The sequence below is a fragment of the Paroedura picta genome, chromosome 2 (genome assembly GCF_049243985.1).
Source record: "Paroedura picta isolate Pp20150507F chromosome 2, Ppicta_v3.0, whole genome shotgun sequence".
Lineage (NCBI taxonomy): Eukaryota > Metazoa > Chordata > Lepidosauria > Squamata > Gekkonidae > Paroedura > Paroedura picta.
Genome location: NC_135370.1, coordinates 5,768,448 through 5,789,228, shown reverse-complemented (window position 1 = coordinate 5,789,228; position 20,781 = coordinate 5,768,448). Strand labels below are relative to the sequence as shown.

The following is a 20,781-nucleotide window of genomic DNA, read 5'->3' as shown; positions in this document are numbered from 1 at the left end:
CCCAGACTATTAATTCTGGGGGACTTTACTGTCCATGCGGAATTGCCCTCTTCTGGCAACGGGTTGGACCTGGTGTAAGCCATGGCGGTGCTAGGGCTCTCACAATTTGTTGTTGGCTCTACCCACCAAGCAGGTCACACCCTGGACTTGATTTTCGGTGCAGGGTTGAGTGTGGATCCAGTCACGACTACTGCCGTGCCATGGGTGGACCACTAAACCCTGAATACTCGGCTTAGGTTGCCACCTCCCCCTCAGTTGGGCACCGAGCACATTTCAGCTCACCCATGGAGACTTATGGATTCAATTGGATTCCTGAATGCTCTGCGGGACCCAATACCTCCCGGCACTTCTCTAGATGGATTGGTCAGCGACTGGCATGACAGAATGCTGGCAGCCATTAATGAGATAGCTCCCAAATGCCCTCTCCAACCCCGTCTCAAGTGGGCTCCATGGTATACAGAGGAGCTCCACCAGAAGAAATGGGAACTGAGAATGCTAGAGCGAGTTTGGAGGAAGACTGGCGACGAAGAATCGAGATCATCTTATAGAATGCAGTTAAGAGCCTATGAGATGGCAGTGAAGTCAGTGAAATGCAACTTTTACTCAACTAGCATTGCATTTGTGCACTCACGCTGGGCACAATTATAAAGGACTAGTAATCAAGCCCGCTGTAAAATAAATACAGCGGGCGCTAGGCAAGGGAGCCCCCGGCAGTCGCTCGGAGCGCAACTGCCGGGGGCTCCCTTGGGCGGTGGCCTGACGCGGTGAGAGGCGCGAAGCACCTCCCGATGCATCAGGCCGCTGGCAAGGAAGCAACTGTGAGCCCCTTGGCCGTCTTTGGAGAGAACAATGAGTCACTTTAGACGACTCTCACAAACTGAAGTGGACAGGATGCTAGCAGCAACGAGGCCAACCACTTGCCCATTAGACCCATGCCCATCATGGCTCCTAAAAACAACAGACAGAAGAATAGGAGCCCCCCTCCGGGAAATAATTAACCTCTCCCTCTCAACAGGAGAATTTCCGGAGGGATTAAAAGAGGCACCAACACCAGCTCACATGTGGAGTTCCACAAAGAGCAGTCCTCTCTCCTATCTTATTTAACATCTTTATGCGCCCTCTGGCTCAGCTGGTGTGGTGGTTGGTGTTTGCAATGTGTCCAGAGAGGAAGATAATGGAGATAAATCAGTGGCTGCGTAGTGCCGGCAGGAGAGATTTGGTTTCTGGGACCATGGGATAGGCTTTCTTGAGGAAGGCCTACTAGCACCTGATGGACTGCACTTATTGAAACTGGGTAAGAATGTGTATGGCAGGAACCTGGGAAGATTCATCAGGAGAGCTTTAAACTGAAGCCAAAAGGGGAAGGAGACGATCAACATAGGGAGTGTAAGGAAGGAGAACGATTGGGGGCAGCCCAACCAGCCATGCCAGCTCATAGGGAACCAAAAGTAAAAGGATTCAGATGCCTTTATACTAACGCCCGAAGTATGGGCAATAAGAAGGAAGAGCTGGAACTTCTCATGCTGATGGAAAGGTATGATCTAGTAGGCATCACAGAAACTTGGTGGAATGATTGTCATGACTGGAATGTAATGGTGGATGGATATGAACTGTTCAGAAAAAACAGAATAGATCGAAGAGGTGGAGGAGTGGCACTGGATGTGAGGAAAGGGCTTACCTGTCAGGAAATTCTAGTGAAGGAGAGCATATCTACAGTGGAAAGCATCTGGGTGAAAATAAGCGAGGGGAAAACAAACAGTGTGGTGGTTGGTGTCTGCTACCGACCGCCTGACCAACGAGAGGATGTGGATGCTGCACTTTGTGAGCAGCTTGAGAAAATATCCAAGCGTCAGGACCTTGTCATCATGGGTGACTTCAATTTCCCAGATGTGCTGGGAAACAAATTCTGCAAAGCGTCGTCAGTCATGCAAGTTTCTGACCTGCCTGGCTGACAATTTAATTTATCAAATGGTAGATGAACCCACAAGAGGTTCAGTCATACTGGACTTAATACTGACCAACAGGCAAGAGTTGGTGGATGAGGTGAAGGAGGTGGGGACCCTAGGGCGAAGTGACCATGTCCTCATAGAATTCCTTTTGAGATGGGGAGGCAAGGAAGCTTGTAGCCAGACGCGGATGTTGGATTTTCGTAGGGCAAACTTTAATAAACTCAGAGACATGATGAGTGTCATACCATGGACGAGAATGCTGGAAGGGAAGGGAGCATGTGAAGGGTGGGCGTACTCAAACAAGAGCTATTGCATGCTCAATGACTATCCCAGAAAGAAGAAAACACTGCAGGAGTTCTAAGAAGCCTATTTGGATGAACAGAACACTTCAAGAGGAGCTAAGAAAGAAAAGGGAATGTAGGGAAGGACAGAGCTCTAAAGAAGAGTACCTACAGGTTACTAGGCACTGTAGATCAATAATCAGAAAGGCCATAGCTGAGAGTGAGCTAAGATTGGCCAGGGATGCCCACTGTAACAAGAAAAGATTTTTTAGTTATGTGAGGAGCAAACGTAAAGTAAAGCAGTGGTCCCCAACCTTTTTCCGGCTGGGGACCGGCGGGGCAATAGCCCCCCCATGCAGCGCGCATGCGCGAAAGTGCCGCGCATGCGCGTTTTTGGCCACGCATGGCGCCTCTCCCCCCCTCCCGCAGTAAGAACCTTCCCGGGCCGCAAGCTTGCGGCCTGGGGAAGTTTTTTACTGCGGGGGGGGGCGGGGAGAGGTACCCGCGGCCCGGCGCCCTGGCCTTTGCAGCCCGGCACCGGGCCATGGACCGCAGGTTGGGGAGCACTGAAGTAACGGATGCAATAGGCCCACTGTTGGGTGCAGATGGACAAATTCTAACGGAGGATGCAGAGGAAGCAGAAAGGCTCAGCGCCTATTTTACATCTGTTTTTTCCCAAAGGTCAAAGGGTTTAGGCACATCTAGAGATGGCAGTAACCAAGAGATAGTGTCAGGGTGGCGGGTTCACATGGACAGAGAGGTTGTGGAGAGGCATTTAGCTGCACTGGATGAGTTCAAATCCCCTGGGCTTTGCATGCTCAATCAATTACTATCCCAGAAAGACGAAAACACTGCAGGAGCTCTAAGAAGCCTATTTGGATGAACAGAAAACTTCAAGAGGAACTAAGAAAGAAAAGGAAAATGTTCAAGAAATGGAGGGAAGGACAGAGCTCTAAAGAAGAGTGCCTACAGGTTACTAGGCACTGTAGATCAATCATCAGAAAGGCCAAAGCTGAGAGTGAGCTAAGATTGGCCAGGGAAGCCCATTGTAACAAGAAAAGATTTTTCAGTTATGTGAGGAGCAAACATAAAGTAAAGGAGGCAATAAGCCCACTGTTAGGAGCAGATGAACAAACTCTAACGGAAGATGCAGAGAAAGCAGAAAGGCTTAGTGCCTATTTTACGTCTGTTTTTTCCCACAGGTCAAAGTGTTTAGGCACATCTAGAGATGGCCGTAGCCAAAGGATAGTGTCTGGGTGGCAGGTTAACATGGATAGAGAGGTTGTCGAAAGGCATTTAGCTGCACTGGATGAGTTCAAATCCCCTGGTCCGGATGAAATGCACCCGAGAGTGCTCAAAGAACTTTCCAGAGAACTTGCACAGCCCTTGTCCATCATCTTCGGGACCTCTTTAAGGACTGGAGATGTCCCGGAGGACTGAAAGAGAGCAAACGTTATTCCGATCTTCAAAAAAGGGAGGAAGGATGACCCGGGAAACTACAGACCAGTGAGTCTGACCTCTGTTGTGGGGAAGATAATGGAGCAGATATTAAAAGGAGCGATCTGCAAACATCTGGAGGACAATTTGGTGATCCAAGTAAGTCAGCATGGATTTGTCTCCAACAGGTCCTGCCAGACCAACCTGGTTTCCTTTTTTGACCAAGTGACAGGTTTGCTGGATCAGGGAAATTTGGTTGATGTCATTTACTTGGATTTTAGTAAAGCTTTTGACAAGGTTCCTCATGATGTTCTGATGGATAAGTTGAAGGACTGCAATCTGGATTTTCATACAGTTAAGTGGATAGGGAATTGTTTAGAGAACCGCACTCAAAGAGTTGTTGTCAATGGTGTTTCATCAGACTGGAGAGAAGTGAGTAGCGGGGTATCTCAGGGCTCAGGGCTCGGCCTGGTACTTTTTAACATATTTTTTAATGTTTTAGATGTGGGGGTGGAGGGACTACTCATCAAGTTTGCAGATGATACCAAATTGGGAGGACTGGCAAATACTTCGGAAGATAGAGACAGAGTTCAATGAGATCTGAACACAATGGAAAAATGGGCAAATGAGAACAAGATGCAATTTAATAAAGATAAGTGTAAAGTTCTGCCTCTGGGTCAGAAAAATGAAACGCATGCCTACTGGATGGGGGATACGCTTCTAGGTAACACTGTGTGTGAACGAGACCTTGGGTACTTGTGGATTGTAAACGAAACATGAGCAGGCAGTTTGATGCAGCGGTAAAAAATGCAAATGCCATTTTGGGCTGTATCAACAGGGGCATCACATCAAAATCACAAGATGTCATAGTCCCATTGTATACGGCACTGGTCAGACCACACCTGGAGTATTGTGTGCAGTTCTGGAGGCCTCACTTCAAGAAGGACGTAGATAAAATTGAAAGGGTACAGAGGAGAGCGACGAAGATGATCTGGGGCCAAGGGACCAAGCCCTATGAAGATAGGCTGAGGGACTTGGGAACGTTCAGCCTGGAGAAAAGGAGGTTGAGAGGGGACATGGTAGCCCTCTTTAAGTATTTGAAAGGTTGGAGGAGGGCAGGATGCTGTTTCTGTTGGGTGCAGAGGAGAGGACACGCAGTAATGGGTTTAAACTTCAAGTACAACGATATAGGCTAGATATCAGGAAAAATGTTTTCACAGTCAGAGTAGTTCAGAAGTGGAATAGGCTGCCTAAGGAGGTGGTGAGCTCCCCCTCACTGGCAGTCTTCAAGCAAAGGTTGGATACACACTTTTCTTGGATGCTTTAGGATGCTTAGGGCTGATCCTGCGTTGAGTAGGGGGTTGGACTAGATGGCCTGTATGGCCCCTTCCAACTCTATGATTCTATGATTCTATGAGGAACACCTCGGAGGTCCCACATCTAGCCCATCCTCCAGCAGCTGCACTGGCTCCCGACTGAATTGCGGATCAGGCTTAAGGTTTTGGTTATCACCTTTAAGACCATACACGGTCTGGGCCCAGTATACCTGAGGGATCGCCTCTCTGCCTACACCCCTAAAGAGCCTTGCACCCTACCACTTCCAATCTCCTGGTGGTCCCTGGCCCCAAGGAAGCCCCCTTGACCTCCACTAGGGCCAGAGCTTTCTCCATTCTGGCCCCCACCTGGTGGAACGAGATCCCAGAGGAGATCATGGCCTTGACAGAACTAAAGCAGTTCCAGAGGGCCTGCAAAAGGGATCTCCTCCACCAGGCATTTGGTTGAGGTTGACCTAATCCATCAGTCCCCCAAGGCCCTCCTCCTACCATGACTGTTATGAATCCGCCCAACCCCTGGGTCTCAGTACGAGTTGAGCTGCTCTTTGCAGTCCCACCATCCTTTAATGTTATTGTTGTTATTGTTAATATGTTAGTGTCATTGTTGTTACACCTTACTGTTACCAGAGTGATGTTACCTGTACCATTTTGTTGTTTTATGTAAACCGCACTGAGCCTTCGGAGAGGGCGGTATATAAAAACAATAAGTTAGTAAGTAAGTAAGTTGGTTGAAAGGGCTGCTGTAGACCAGATGTCAACATTCTTGGAGGAAACTTCACCCATTTTAGTTGGGTTTCCGACTGGGCCATGAGTTAGGACAGCACTAGTCACACTGATGGACAACTTCCACCGCCAGCAGGATCAAGGCTGGTCAGTGTTGCTTGTACTATGAGATCTATCAGCAGTATTTGACACAGTCGATCATGGGCTCTTAGCTCACCACCTTGCCGATGCTGGGATACAGGAGACAGCCCTCAAATGGCTGATCTCCTTCCTTTGGAGGCGCGGACAGGGGGTAGAAATAGGAGAGAGAGTATCTAATCGTTACCACGTCACATGTGGAATCCCACAGGGAGCAGTCCTCTCTCCTATCTTATTTAACCATCTTCATGCACCCTCTTGCTCAGCTGGTGTGGAGGTTTGGGCTGGGTTGCCACCAATATGTGGATGACACCCAGCTCTTCCTCCTGATGGATGACCACCCTGACTCTCCCCCAGAATCCTTAGACAGATGTTTGGAAACAATGAAAAAGTGGCTCAAGCAGTGTAGCCTGAAGCTCAACACTTCAAAGATGGAGGTCCTGTGGCTGGGTAAGAAGGGACCAAGCAAGGAAGTGTGCTTACCCAACCTGGATGGAGTGCAACTAGCAGGAAGTCCACTCTGTCAGAAACCTGGGTGTGATCCTCAATGCCTCCTTCTCTATGGAGGCCTCAATGCCTCCTTCTCTATGAGATAATGCGGTAGGCCTCCTACCACCTACGCCAAGCCAAGCTACTAGTGCCCTACTTGGCCCTGGAATACCTAGTCACAGCGATCCATGCGATGTTCACCTCTAGACGGAATTTCTGCAACTCTCTCTACGCAGGCCTACCCTTATTTTCAATATGGAAACTACAATTGGTTCAGAATACCGCAGCCAGGATCTTCGCAAATACACCATGGAGATCCCACATCCAGCTGGTACTTCAATAATCCAACTGGCTCCCAATTGAATTCCGGATTAGGCTTAAGGTTCTGGTTATTACTTTCAAGGCCATACACAGTCTTGACCTAGTGTACCTGTGAGACCGGCTCTTTGCCTATATCCCCCAAAGAGTACTACACTCTGCTACTGCCAACAGGCTAATAATCCCTGGCCCCAAAGAAGTATGTCGGACCTCAACAAGGGCCAGAGCCTTCACTGTACTGGCCACCACCAGGCGGAATGACCTCACTGAACAGATCAGGGCTCTGGTTGAACTCCCAGAATTCCGCAGGGCCTGCAAAAGGGAGCTTCTCCACTGAGCATTCGACTGAGTTTAATCCAACCTAAAAACATCTGACCTATAAATCAATCTGTCGGTCCCCCTCAAGGCATACACTCCATAATCTGAAGGATTCTGACCTCCCTAGGGATTGTTCTATTGAAATTATTAAATGAATTAATTAATCTGTTAAACATATTTATTGTTAGAACTGTTACTGATATGTTATATTATAACTATTTAATATATGATGTTCTATGCTTCCCACAACGTTCCATGTAAACCGTCCTGGGCTGTATGGAAAGGGAGGTATAAAAATTTAAGAAAATAAACAAACAAACAAACAAACAAACAAATAATAAAATGTTTGCTAAATTTACAATGTATTTTAGATTATCCAACCTTAAATTTTTACATGGTTGTTTTTTATAATTCTTAGAATTGTCTTTATTTTTTGCATGTTAAACCTAATCTAGTAATCTGACATCTTCCCTCAAGGAAGTACTTTTCTTTCTGGGGAATCTCTCCTTTTCACAGCATTCAAAGTAACAGTGTGCTGTAGGCTGGGAAGTATTCAAATGTAGCACGGTGGCAAAAATCTTATATTTAAAAAAATGCATTTTAACTTTCAAGATTGAGCACTGCCCTACTAAGCTGAGATGAATGCCAGCTAGCCTTCCTCCTCGCCTGCTGCAGCCCTCTCCCCCCAGTTTTCTGAATGTTTAAAGAGATTGTTGTTGCTAGATGTGAAGTCGTGTCCGACCCATCGCGACCCCATGGACAATGATCCTCCAGGCCTTCCTGTCCTCTACCATTCCCCGGAGTCCATTTAAGTTTGCACCGACTGCTTCAGTGACTCCATCCAGCCACCTCATTCTCTGTCGTCCCCTTCTTCTTTTGCCCTCGATCGCTCCCAGCATCAGGCTCTTCTCCAGGGAGTCCTTCCTTCTCATGAGGTGGCCAAAGTATTTGAGTTTCATGTTCAGGATCTGGCCTTCTAAGGAGCAGGCAGGGCTGATCTCCTCTAGGACTGACTGGTTTGTTCGCCTTGCAGTGCAAGGGACTCGCAAGAGTCTTCTCCAGCACCAGAGTTCAAAAGCCTCAATTCTTTGACGCTTGGCCTTCCTTATGTTCCAACTTTCACAGCCATACATTGCAACTGGGAATACCATAGCCTTGACTAAACGCACTTTTGTTGGCAGGGTGATGTCTGCTTTTTAGGATGCCATCTAGATTTGTCATAGCTTTCCTCCCCAGGAGCAAGCGTCTTTTAATTTCTTTGCTGCAGTCCACATCTGCAGTGATCTTGGAGCCCAGGAAATAAAATCTGTCACTACCTCCATTTCTTCCCCATCTTTTTGCCAGGATTTGAGAAGGCCAGATGCCATGATCTTCGTTTTCTTGATGTTGAGTTTCAAGCCAACTTTTGCACTCTCCTCCTTCACCCACATCAAGAGGCTCTTTAGTTGCTCTTCCCTTTCTGCCATTAGAGTGGTAACATCTGCATATCTGAGGTTGTTGATATTTCTCCCTGCAATCTTGATCCCAATTTGCGACTCATCTAACCCCGCCTTTCTCATGATGTGCTCCGCATACAAGTTAAATAGGCAAGGCGACAGTATACTGCCTTGCCAAACTCCTTTTTCAATTTTGAACCAATCAGTGATTCCATGCCCGGTTCTCACTGTTGCTTCTTGACCTGCATATAGGTTTCTCAAGATACAAATAAGATGCTCTGGTATTCCCATCTCTTTAAGACTATTTGTTGTGTTCCACACAATCAAAGGCTTTAGCATAGTCAATGAAGCAGAAGTAGATGTTCTTCTGGAACTCCCTAGCTTTTTCCATGATCTAGCGTATGTTGGCAATTCGATCTCTAGTTTCTCTGCCTCTTCAAAATCCTGCCTGTACTTCTGGAAGTTCTCGGTCCACATATTGCTGGAGCCTAGCTTGTAGGATTTTGAGCATAACTTTGCTAGCATGAGAAATGAGTGCAATGGTGCGGTAGTTTGAACATTCTTTGGAAAGTAAACTGACCTTTTCCAATCCTGTGGCCATTGTTGAGTTTTCCAAATTTGCTGGCATATTGAGTGTAGCACTTTTACTGCATCGTCTTTTAAGATTTTGAATAGTTCAACTGGAATGCTGTCACCACCACTAGCTTCATTGTTGCTCAACCTTCCTAAGGCCCATTTGACTTCACATTCCAGGATGTCTGGCTCCAGGTCAGTGACTACCTCATCGTGGTTATCAGGGGTGTTAAGCTCACTCTTGTATAGTTCCTCTGTATAATTTTGCCACCTTTTAAAATCTCTTCTGCTTCTGTGAGGTCCCTACCATTCTGGTCCTTTATCATACCCATCTTTGCATGAAATGTTCTCTTCATATCTCCAATTTTCTTGAAAAGATCTCTGGTCCTCCCCATTCTATTGTTTTCTTCTATTTGTTTGCACTGTTCATTTAAGAAGGCATTCTTATATCTTCTAGCTAGTCTCTGGAATTCAGCGTTCAGTTGGATGTATCTTACTCTTTCTCCCTTGCCTTTCACTTCCCTTCTCTCTTCAGCCATTTGTTAAGCTTCCCAAGACAGTCATTTTGCTTTCTTGCATTTCTTTTTCTTTGAGATCATTTTAGTTGCTACCTCTTGTACAATGTTGTGAACCTCTGTCCATAGTTCTTTAACTTTAACTTCAGGCACTCTGTCTATCAGATCTAATTCCTTAAATATATTTGTCACCTCTACTGTATATTCGTCAGGGATATGATTTAGTTCATACCTGAGTGGCCTAGTGCTTTTCTTCAATTTGAGCCTAAATTTTGCAACAAGAAGCTGATGATCTGAACCACAATCAGCTCCTGGTCTTGTTTTTACTGACTGTATAGAACTTCTCCATCTTTGGCTGCAGAGCACATAGTCAATCTGATTTCTGTGTTGACTGTATGGTGATGTTCACATGTAGAGTCGTCTCTTGGGTTGTTGGAAAAGAGTGTTTGCTATGACCATTGTATTCTCTTGACAAAATTCTACCAGCCTGTGCCCAGTTTCATTTTGTACTCTGAAGCCAAACTTGCCTGTTATTTTTGGCTTCCTACTTTAGCATTCCAATCCCCCATGATGATAAGCACATCATTTTTTGGCGTTGCTTCTAGAAGGTGTTGTAGGGTTTCATAGAACTGGTCAACTTCATCCTCTTCAGCAGCAGTGGTTGGGGCATAGACTGGATTACTGTAATGTTGAATGGTTTGCCTTGGATTCGAACTGAGATAATTCTGTCATTTGGGGGATTGTATCCCAAGACTGCTTTTCCTACTCTCTTATTGATTATGAAGGCTACTCCATTTCTTCTGAGTTAAAGAGATTATCTGAACACAAAGTTTGATCACTGGCTGAATGAGCAGAGCAAAGCGGTGGAAAATAGTGGTGGAGAGAGGATTGATCTATGTGAGCTTCAACAGGAAGCCAAAGAGTCATAGCCAAGGGAAGTAAATGTATTTTTACACACAAGTACAAAAGTGCCAGTGACACACAACCTTGGGCAAGGATTTACTGTTGAGTAATTCCTGAAGGTTTAATTGACAGATTGCCGTGTTTATATAAAGTAAGTCTGTGAAGGTACTTTTGAGTCCAAACCCAAAGACATCAGGCTAGTTCATCAGATTTCCATTTCACAACTAAACTTCTGTTGCTGTGTTACTATCGAGTTGCAGCTGATTTATGGTGACTCCTACTGGTGTTTTCAAGGCAAGAGCTGTTCAGAGGTGGTTTGTCATTGGCTGCCTCTTGCATCGCAACTCTGGCTTCCCATTCAAGTACTAACCAGCCTGACACAGCTCAGCTTCCAAGAGAGAGCTAGTCTGGACTATCCAGGTCAGGGCAATGAAACTTTAGCAATGGTATTTAGCTAGTTTTAATATTTATTTATTTTATTTATTTATTTAATTTCTTACCTGCCACTTCAAATGGCTCGTGGCGGGTTACAAATTCTGTATAAAACCCCCAATAAAACTCCCCTTAAAACCTGAGACATAAAATACAATCAAAAAATGAAATATGATACGGCGGAAAAAAACAGTTCTGTACTAACACAATCCCCTGATACAATCTCACAAAGGGAGGAGGGAAGAAGGGGCAGATGGAACCCATGGCTGCCATGCACATAGCTCTATCCTAAATGGACTGTCATACAAATCTTCCTTAGCACGCCGGCCTCAACCATAGACCTGGTGGAAGAGCTCTGTTTTGCAGGCTCTGCGGAATGCTGGAAGCTCCACCAGAGGTCGCAGCTCCTCCAGGAGCTCATTCCACCAGGTAGGGGCCCGGACTGAAAAGGCCCTGGCCCTAGTTGAGGCCAGGTGTACTTCCCTGGGGCCGGGAATGACCAACAAATTTGTACCTGCAGAGTGTAAAGCCCTGCGGGGGTGGGGGGCATAGGGTGACAGACAGTCCCTCAGATATGTGGGTCCTGGACTGCAAAGGGCCTTAAAGGTAATACCAAAACCTTAAACCTTAAAACCTTAAACCAGATCCGGGCCGCAACTGGCAGCCTAGCAGCTGCATTTTGAACCAGCTACAATTTCCGGATCAAGCCCAAGGGCAGGCCCGCATACAGCAAGTTACAGAAATGTATTCTGGAGGTGACCGTCGCATGGATCATTGTGGCCAGATGTTTGGAGGACATTGTAGGGCACTAGTAGCCAATCCTGGTGAAGATGGAAAAATGCCTGGCTATCTACCCTCTTGACCTGTTAATGAGGCATCAATGGTCACCCGCAAGTTCCTGGCGTGGGACGCAAGGGTCAGTTGCATCCCTACCAAGGTGGGTAAACGCGCTTCCTGATCCACCCCCCTCCCTCACCTTCTAGCCACAGGAACTCCATCATGGAGGAGTTGAGTTTCAGGCGACTCTGCTCAAGCCATTCAGGCACAGCTTCCAAACATCTGACGAATGGTTCCAGGGGAGATTCCGGGCAGTCGTCCATGAGGAGATACAGCTGGCTGTAATCTTCATATTGATGACAGCCCAGCCCGAAACTCTGCACCAGCTGGGCCAGAGGACACATAAAGATGTTGAACAGTGTGGGAGAGAGGACCAAACCCTGAGGGACCTCACAAGGGAGTCAATAAGAGCTTGATAACTCCTCCCCCACAGCCACCCTCTGGGTCTGGTTATAGAGAAAGGAGCATATCCAGCTGAGAGCTGTGCCCGGTATCCCCATCCTGGCGAGGCAGTGTGCTAGCAGTTCATGGTCAGCCATGTCAAACGTGGCCGATAGGTCTAACAGAACAAGCAAGGCCGATTTGCATTGATCCATCGCCAGCGGTGGATAATCCATCAAGGCGATAAACACCGTCTCCACCCTGTGGCCAGGATGGAAGCCACACTGATATGGATCAAGTGCTGAAGTTTCCGCCAGGAACGGTGGAAGCTGATCTGCCACGGCCCTTTCAACCACCTTACCCAAAAATGCTAGATGCGAGACTGGTTGGTAGCTGGCCGGATCACACGGGTCCAGCGATGGTTTGCATATCAGGCACAAGCCTATATAAAAATTTATCTCCTTCCACCTGAATCCTGTAAGAAGGGGATTATAAATTTGTTCAAAAGTACAGAAAAACAAAGAAGTTTTCATAAGTTGAGTTTATTAAATAATAAAAATAATCAAGCAGCAGCCAAGTTGTATTTAAGCCTTGGCAGAAAAAGGGTTTCAAAAGGAAACATCAGAGAACCCCAAAAATGCCAAAAATGATCTCAAGGTTAGTTCAGGTCTATTCAACTTGTGACCCAACAGCTATGCTCTGGGGGCTTGCAAGAAGTTCAAACAATTCTCCCTTTTTCACAGACCAAGGAACTTAAATTAGGGGTCACTTGGCATCACGAGACTAATTTCAACTTGTTAGGACAGAAACTCCCATTGAAGTCTTTCCTGTTATTCAACAACCTGCCTGCCTCTGAAGGACTGCTCTTTCTCTTTCCTTCCTTAGCTCCTCTTCCACCAACTCACCTTTTTGACATGGACGAACTGGCGGATGTCCATGTCATCATCTCTGTTCTTGACGTCGGGACGGACGGTCTGAACCACCTGGCAGATGACAGGCACGATGACGTCCCTCCATGAGAGGGATAAGGATTCATTGTACAGCAACTGTTGAAGCAGTGCCAACATGTGGTTGTGATTGGCCGAGCTGCAGGGTTAACAAAAATAATTAGAAAAAACAGAATGCTACAGCTCCTGTTACGAAGGACTGTTATTCATCCATAGTTCAACAGCTTCTATGAGATCCATCCGTCTGACAAGGTCACATTCTAGATTTCAAGGTATCCTGGGTGTAAACTGCATGGAGCTTTTCTTCCAACCCCAGATCGATTCAGTCCCTGCCCTCTACACAGAATGCAATTTCCGTTTGGATTTGGGGCGATTTAAATTTTCCTTCTGCAGCAAGAAGGATTGATTCGGAGTGACCCTACCTTTATTGTGCGATATCTTAGAGTGCTGCTAATCCTGAATATATTCAGAAAATCGCATTGTTTTGAATCTGGGCTCTCCTCCATGGTAGAGGACCCGTGATTGGCTTCAGGTGGTCATGTGACAAGCCTGCCTCAAAGGAGAAGCCCCTAATTTCTCTCAACTTCTGTCGGCCTTGGATTTTTTGTTTGTGCCTTCTTCGTCCCCCGTCCCCCGTCCCCGCTTCAAGAAAAGAAAGGATTTTTTTCCTCCCTCCTCTGACTTCTTCGATCCTCTCCCCCCTTCAAGAAAACAAAGAAAGAGTTTCCATTTGCCTCCCCCCCCCTCTTCTGAGCCTCCCTAACCACGTGCAGAAGTCTTTCCTGTTTCAATGGGGAGGGGGGGAAGAGGAAGACCCGAGTTCAAAGCGATCTGAATTCAACAGGATTGATAATGGAATAAAAAAAGTAAGTGCAGACTCTGCCCTGGTGAGAAATTCAATCTTCCTAATAATAATTGTATGCCATCATTTTTAAATGAATCTGGACAGCTGAGTTTATCTACTTTTTCTATTTTCTATTGTTATCTTTTAAGATGTTTTCATTCTTGGTTTTAATGGATGTTTCTGTATCATTTTATGCTGGTCTATGACCGTAATAAAACTAACTGAACTGTATGCCATCAAGTCGCAACTAATTTCTGGTGACCCCTTGTGGGGGTTTCAAGGCAAGAGATGAGCAGAGGCGATTTGCCACTGCCTTCCTCTGTAAAGCAACTATGGACTTCTTTGGTGGTCCCCCTCATCCAAGTACCAACCAGAGACCATCCTGCTTATCTCCGAAGCCCTGGGTTAAACTGGGCTACTGCTGATTTGCCCCCTTCTAACCCATACGGTGCAATATTTGTATGCAAAATTCACCTCATATTCCCCATCCTCAGAAGCATTTATCTAAAGTTAACCTGATATGCAGGACTTCCTTTGCTACAGAAATGTCTTCAAAACTAGCATACCCTCTGAAGAGATACAGGCACTGTTTTTTCACAGTAACATGTTTCAGTTCAGTCCCCCCCCCCCCCCCCCCCCCATGCTAGATTTGCGCAGCCCTCTGGCTACCTCAGGTATTTATATCCAAAGAATTAAAAAGTACAGGCTGTTACTGGAACCCAAACCAAGTAGAGGGAAGGAAAAGGGAACGACATATTCCCATAGGGAAATACCTCACCATATAACAAATAGTTCAGTAATCTCCAGTGCTTATACTGTTAAGTATGACTGAATACGTTCCCTGGAGGGCACTGCGTTCAGTGTCTGCAAACAGTCTGGTAGCCCCCGGCCCAAAAGAAGTCCAAATAGCCTCAACCAGGGTCAGGGCCTTTTTGGGCCTGGCCCCTGCCTGGTGAAATGAGCTCCCAGAGAACATCAGGGCCCTAATGGAACTAGCACAGTTCTATTGGGGCCTGTAAGACGGAGCTCTTCCTTCAGGCTTATAGTTGAGGCCTGTTTGGACAAATGAGCCACCAATGTAGTTGAAAATACCATCAACTGCTTATTTTGAAAATGTTTTTTTTTATTTACTATTCTTGTATTTATTCATGTTGTGAGATAGCAGGACCTATAGGGGCAGTCTATAAACATATGGAATAAATTTTAAAAAATGATAGTAGCAGCTGCAAGAGCAAGGGAACAGAATCAGCCCCCCCCCCACCTTAGGAATCCATAGAGGACCAAGCAAGGTACTCTCTAGGCTCCCAACTTACAGCAGTCTCTCCATCGCCTGCTTTTCCCCATTTTCCTCTCTCAGCAAGTCGAGGTTGCTATGATGCCATCCCAAAGGCGTGAAGAAAAGATCTTTGGATTTCTCTTCTACCCTTCGATTGAACAATGACTCTAGGAAACAGTATGGGAAAGGGTGGAGTTGTGAGATTATAGTGCATGAACACATTCAGACATCAAGATCAGCGCTGTCTACTATGACATGCAGTAGCTCTCCCCGTTCTTATGCAGAGGTGTTCCATGTCACTCAGTATTGGAGATGCCAGGGATTGAGCCTGGAACCTTTTGAATGCCAAACAGATGCTATACTTCCAAGTCATGGGCCCTCCTCAATACCATCCTTTTTTCAAAGCGATTTACAAACAGTCATTTCATACAACAGCTACATTGGACCCATAAGCCTTCTTTTGGCCATGGCCCATTTAGGAACTCTTCTCAGATTCCAAGGCCTCTGGCAGCTTGCACAATGAGCTAGGCTAAGAAAGGCCCAAGCTAAAAGTGAAATAGCTATACTCAACATACCTTGTCTCATATATATGCAAGACAGATTTCTAGAACAGCTGACCAAGAGAAGCATGAATGCATTAATTCAAGCACACAACAATAGTAATGGCTGAATTTTTTAGCAATTAACGTCATACGTGACAAAAAAGGGAATTTCACTGGTTCAGTTATCAGCCCCCCCCCCCAATTCCTTTAGGCTCCCCCGCACATTCTTCACTCTATGGCCCCCTTCAAATGGGCCAGGGCAGGCCACAAAGCCCCTGTTGAGAATGTCTGCTTTTAGAGGTATGAAACATTTTTGTTCAGGACAGATGTTCATGCCTAACATGGCCAGCTAGTACTATTCTTCTCTTAAAATGCCAATTATGCATACCTATATATACCGTTTGTTTGGTTATGTTCAATTTTGTATGACCTCATTGTGACAGCTAATGATTAATACAATCTAATTTTTTTAACTAACTGTAATTGTACTATCCCGACATGCCACCAGCAGGGAGCTTTTGCAAGGAAAAATCTCAATTAATGAAACCTATATAACAAATATCCTAACCCATTTCATCTATACAAAAGCTCTATTTCACTCCACAAGAGATAAAGCTGGAAGCTAATTGATTCTCCAGCTCAACTGCATGACCCATCATACCCGGAGCTCTTGTGTTCTGGCAAAGAAACTACAATACAACAAGAGAAAGCCCAGAAGCAGGAAGCTGAACTTTGCTTCCATTACAAAAGGAGTTAGCACACACTGCAAGTGGCGGTCATGAATTGTTTGAACATTTTGAGAACAGGCCACACAGTGACTTAAGTCAAAGAGAAAGGACAGATGTGGTCACATTTGACGTTTGCCTGCAGAGATTTCATCAGGCTCTGGGTGCAATCTCATTTGTCCTCCCACAAGGCACAAAGTTTCTCACAAATAAGTGGGGAGGACAACAACCAATCACCCCATCTCAAAGGAGATGATGCTGTAAATATGCCTTGAGAGAAGATGGATGGAACGTAATGGTCCACATTACACAATAAAGGATACATCTGCCCATCAAGCTTCCATTTTGATGTATTTATTCCCTTCACCATGTTTTCCCCCTTGAATGAAGTCCAAACCAATAGTAACCAAATAAATTAAACTTGTTATTCCTGTTTGGTCCTAGAATCTGTTAAGCATCTTTATTATCCTGTATGCTAATTTACTGCTCACCCTCTACCTATATATATGGACTGGTAATTCCCATTTAATTATATCTGAGGAAGTGTGGATGCACGAGAAAGCTTATACTGTGCATAAAACTTGGTTAGTCTTCAGGGTCCTGCTGGGCTCAAACTTTATTCTGCCACTTCAGACCCACACGGCCTTTCAACCATTCACTTCTGCTGGCTGGAAAACAAATACTGCCCCCACTTCCTTCCCCTTACCTTTGATGAAAGCATCACTTATTGAGATCATCTGCTGCCCTCCATTGTCTGCAATCAAGTACTCTGAAAGAAGAGAGTGAACAAAAAAAAACGCATAATGTATGGAGACAGGAGGAGGAATTCAGGAAGCAACAGGTTGGGAGGGTGCGGGTGCTGTAATTACAGGGCTTGCACACCCACTGCAAAAGCAAGAGGGAAAAATAGTATTACTCAGGGTGTCTGTTGAGTCCCTTTTGTAGCAACAGCTCCAGAAAGCAAAGGGCTAGAAATAGCTTTTGATTTCTCTTACTCTGTCTCTGTGTTGGCTTGCCTCCTAAATATTAAGGAGCTATAAGACCAGACTGAAGAGCCTCTTGTGGCGCAGAGTGGTAAGGCAGCCGCCTGAAAGCTTTGCTCATGAGGTTGGGAGTTCGATCCCAGCAGCCGGCTCAAGGTTGACTCAGCCTTCCATCCTTCCGAGGTCGGTAAAATGAGTACCCAGCTTGCTGGGGGGTAAACGGTCATGACTGGGGAAGGCACTGGCAAACCACCCCGTATTGAGTCTGCCATGAAAACGCTGGAGGGCGTCACCCCAAGGGTCAGACATGACTCGGTGCTTGCACAGGGGATACCTTTACCTTTACCTTAAGACCAGACTGAAGGTGAAAAGACCTGAATGGCAGAGTCCCTTTCTGAATTCAAACAAACTTTATCGATATAATAGCTGGAAAACCTGCCAGTGGAGGGTTTCACACAGCAAACGAGGATTCAGAGAAGACCAGAAAATAAAAAAGCAGGACAGTTATTCAGATAATTTAATGTTAATTATCCCCAACCCATTCCACTTCCACTCTCAACAAACAACTTATGTATAGATAGGGGCAACACCCTGAGATCTACTAAGTGGGTTACTATAGAGAGGCTCTTGTTCAGGGCAATCAAGGTTTGTCTAGAGGTTGGAGAATACTGGTGAGGGAAGGGGAAAAGTACACTGGACTGACTCTCTGCCATGAAAGGTTGGCTAAGGTTGCAGCCAAGAGAACCATCCCAGGACTATACTCTGGCAATTCTGCTCTACAGTCTCATGTTCACAACACGGATCGTTCTGTAACACACTCTACGTGGGCCAACCTTTATCTCTGACCCAGAAATTGCAACTGGTTCAAAATGCAGCTGCTAGGGTCCTTACAAGGTCATTTTGGAGGACCCACATCCAGCCTGTGCTGAGACAGCTGTACTGATTGCCAGTTAGCTTCTGGATCAGGTTTAAGGTTTTGGTTCTTACCTTTAAAGCCATCCGCGGCCTGGGCCCACTCATCTGAGAGACTGCTTGTCTCCTTATGCCCCCCACCCCCACGCAGGGCTCTTCGTTCTGCGGGTTTGAATTGGGTTGGTTGTCCCCAACCTCTGGGAGGTATGCCTGGTCTCAACCAGGGCCAGGACATTTTCAGTCCTGGCCCTGATGTGGTGGAATGAGCTCCCAAAAGAGCTGACGGTCCTGACGGAGCCATCACAGTTCCGCAGGACCTGTAAGAGAGAGCTCTTCCAGCAGGCATTTAATTGAGACCAGGCTAGGAAGATCAGATCCCTCCCAGTACAGGTCCCCATAGGCCGGACATCACTGCAAGATGCCCTACCTAGGTGTGGTTGTGGTAGTTGCTGCTCCTATAAAGTATGGCTGGGCGGGAGGAGATTTTTTTTTTTTGCCACCCGTATGGTTTTATGGTATTGTTATATATTTCATGTGGCCTTTAAATGTTATTGTAAACCACCACTAGCCAACAGAGTCTGGAAGTGGTAGTCAATAAATATAAATAAATAAATAAACAAACAAACAAACAAATAAATAAAGTATGGCACTCTTCCCCACCCTCACCCAACTTTCTACGAGTTTAGGAAAACCAGCCACAAGTATTATACAGGCCCAGGGTTTAGCCATTTCAAAGGCTGCCTTGCTCTGTTACTACCACTACTATGTGCGTGTTTCCTCAAGATGCAAAGTCTCCCTTAAAACAGGTCAAAACTCCCACCCCACACTGCCAATGGAAGACCTCGTGGGGCCCAACCACCCACACTTCTCCCTGTGTTTTTAGAATGTTCAAAACACACACTTTAAGAAACATTTGTCTGCACACATAGTGAACCCATTCTTTTCTCTACAGCAGGGGTAGTCAAACTGCAGCCCTCCCAGATGTCCATGGACTAAAGTTCCCATGAGCCCCTGCCAGTGAACTCTGGACATCTGGAGGGCCGCACTTTGACTACCCCTGATCTACAGGAAACAGAGACTTGGTACATGATAGGATTTCTCTCTTATTATTATTATTATTACTAGTAACCAAGCCCGCTGCAGGGAAATGCAGCGGGCGCTAGGTACTTACAGTCGGCAGCAGCGGGCTGGTCGGCGGCTTGGTCAGCAGTGGCGGCGGCGGCGGCTCTGCCGCGTCAGGCCGGGAGCAACTGCGAGCCGCGCACAGCGCGGCTCACAGTTGCTGGGGCTGGGAATCGGAGGGACCAATCGGCAGGCGCTTTGCGCCTGCCGATTGGTCCCTCCGATTGTCTGTCGTGAGGAAGGGTCCAATCCGGACCCTTCCTCATCACGGACAAAGCCCACCTCAAGGCCCCTTAACGAATTATTTAGTCTGTGGCGCCCGCGGCGCCACGGGCGGTTTAAAGATTATTATTATTATTATTATTTGGATTTATAGCCTGCCACTCCCCTAAGGCTCATGGTGGGTAAGAGCATATAACCCCTCCCCCCTGATAAAAACCCCTAATACATAAAAACCATCCTAATACATAAATACATCAACCAACCCAACACGGTGAGAGGCGCCTCTCGGGGGCTGGGAACCACCAACAAGTTAGTCCCCGTGGAGCATAAGGCCCTCTCTATTAGTTCTGTCTTTATTGGGTCTCACAGCAGGCCTTGTTACCTCGCTCCTTCTTCCCTTTCTTCGCCTGCTTTTTAAACTTAGGCAGCTCCAGTTTCTACTCCAGTGCTCCAAGTGAGGCCGAACCGGAGCAGAGTAAAGCGTGATCACCTCCCGTGATCTGGACATGATACTCAGTTTGATACAGCCCAAATTCCCATTAGCCTTTTTAGTCACTGAGTCACACTGATGCCTCATGTTTAATATATGGTCTACTAAGACTCCTAGACCCTTTTCGAACATGCTACTGCCAAGACAAGGCTCCCCCATCCTCTATTGGCGTAAATGTTTTTTTCTACTCAAATGCAGAACTTTACATTTGTACCTGTTGAACTTCATTTTATGCAGTTTATTTTTATTTATTTATTTATTTATTTATTTATTTATTTATTTATTTATTAATTAGATTTTTATACCGCCCTTCCATGCGACTCAGGGCGGTGTACATATAACATTGCAGGGGATACATAAAACAGTCTAACATATAACATAGTCAATACATCAACCATAGTTCAACAGAGGTTCTGAACAGAATTTCTATACTAGCTTTCAAGTGCCGAAAGGACTTCACATTTGTTAACTCCGTAATCTTCTCAACTGAGTTGAGTTTCCATAATGCAGGGGGGTGGGGAGAAGAACTGACACAGATCAGAGTTCACGGATAAACTGAGATTTAAACCATAGAATCATAGAATCATAGAGTTGGAAGGGGCCATACAGGCCATCTAGTCCAACACCCTGCTCAACACAGGATCAGCCCTAAGC

General features: G+C 46.0%; 1 protein-coding gene across 7 annotated transcripts in view; it reads right to left on the bottom strand.

Annotated features, from left to right (window-relative positions):
- The window catches only part of PIKFYVE (phosphoinositide kinase, FYVE-type zinc finger containing), a 241,446-nt gene that overhangs the window by 92,458 nt on the left and 128,207 nt on the right, over positions 1-20,781 (bottom strand). For all 7 annotated transcript variants that reach the window (XR_013227979.1, XM_077319274.1, XM_077319275.1 and 4 more), the window contains 3 exons: positions 17,105-17,167; positions 15,169-15,298; positions 12,970-13,150 (listed from right to left, as the gene is read on the bottom strand). Coding sequence is in view for 6 of the 7 variants with exons in the window: in XM_077319274.1 (XP_077175389.1) it covers positions 12,970-13,150; positions 15,169-15,298; positions 17,105-17,167 (374 nt within the window). In the remaining variant the exon portion in view is untranslated. The remainder of the gene's footprint in view (positions 1-12,969; positions 13,151-15,168; positions 15,299-17,104; positions 17,168-20,781) is intronic.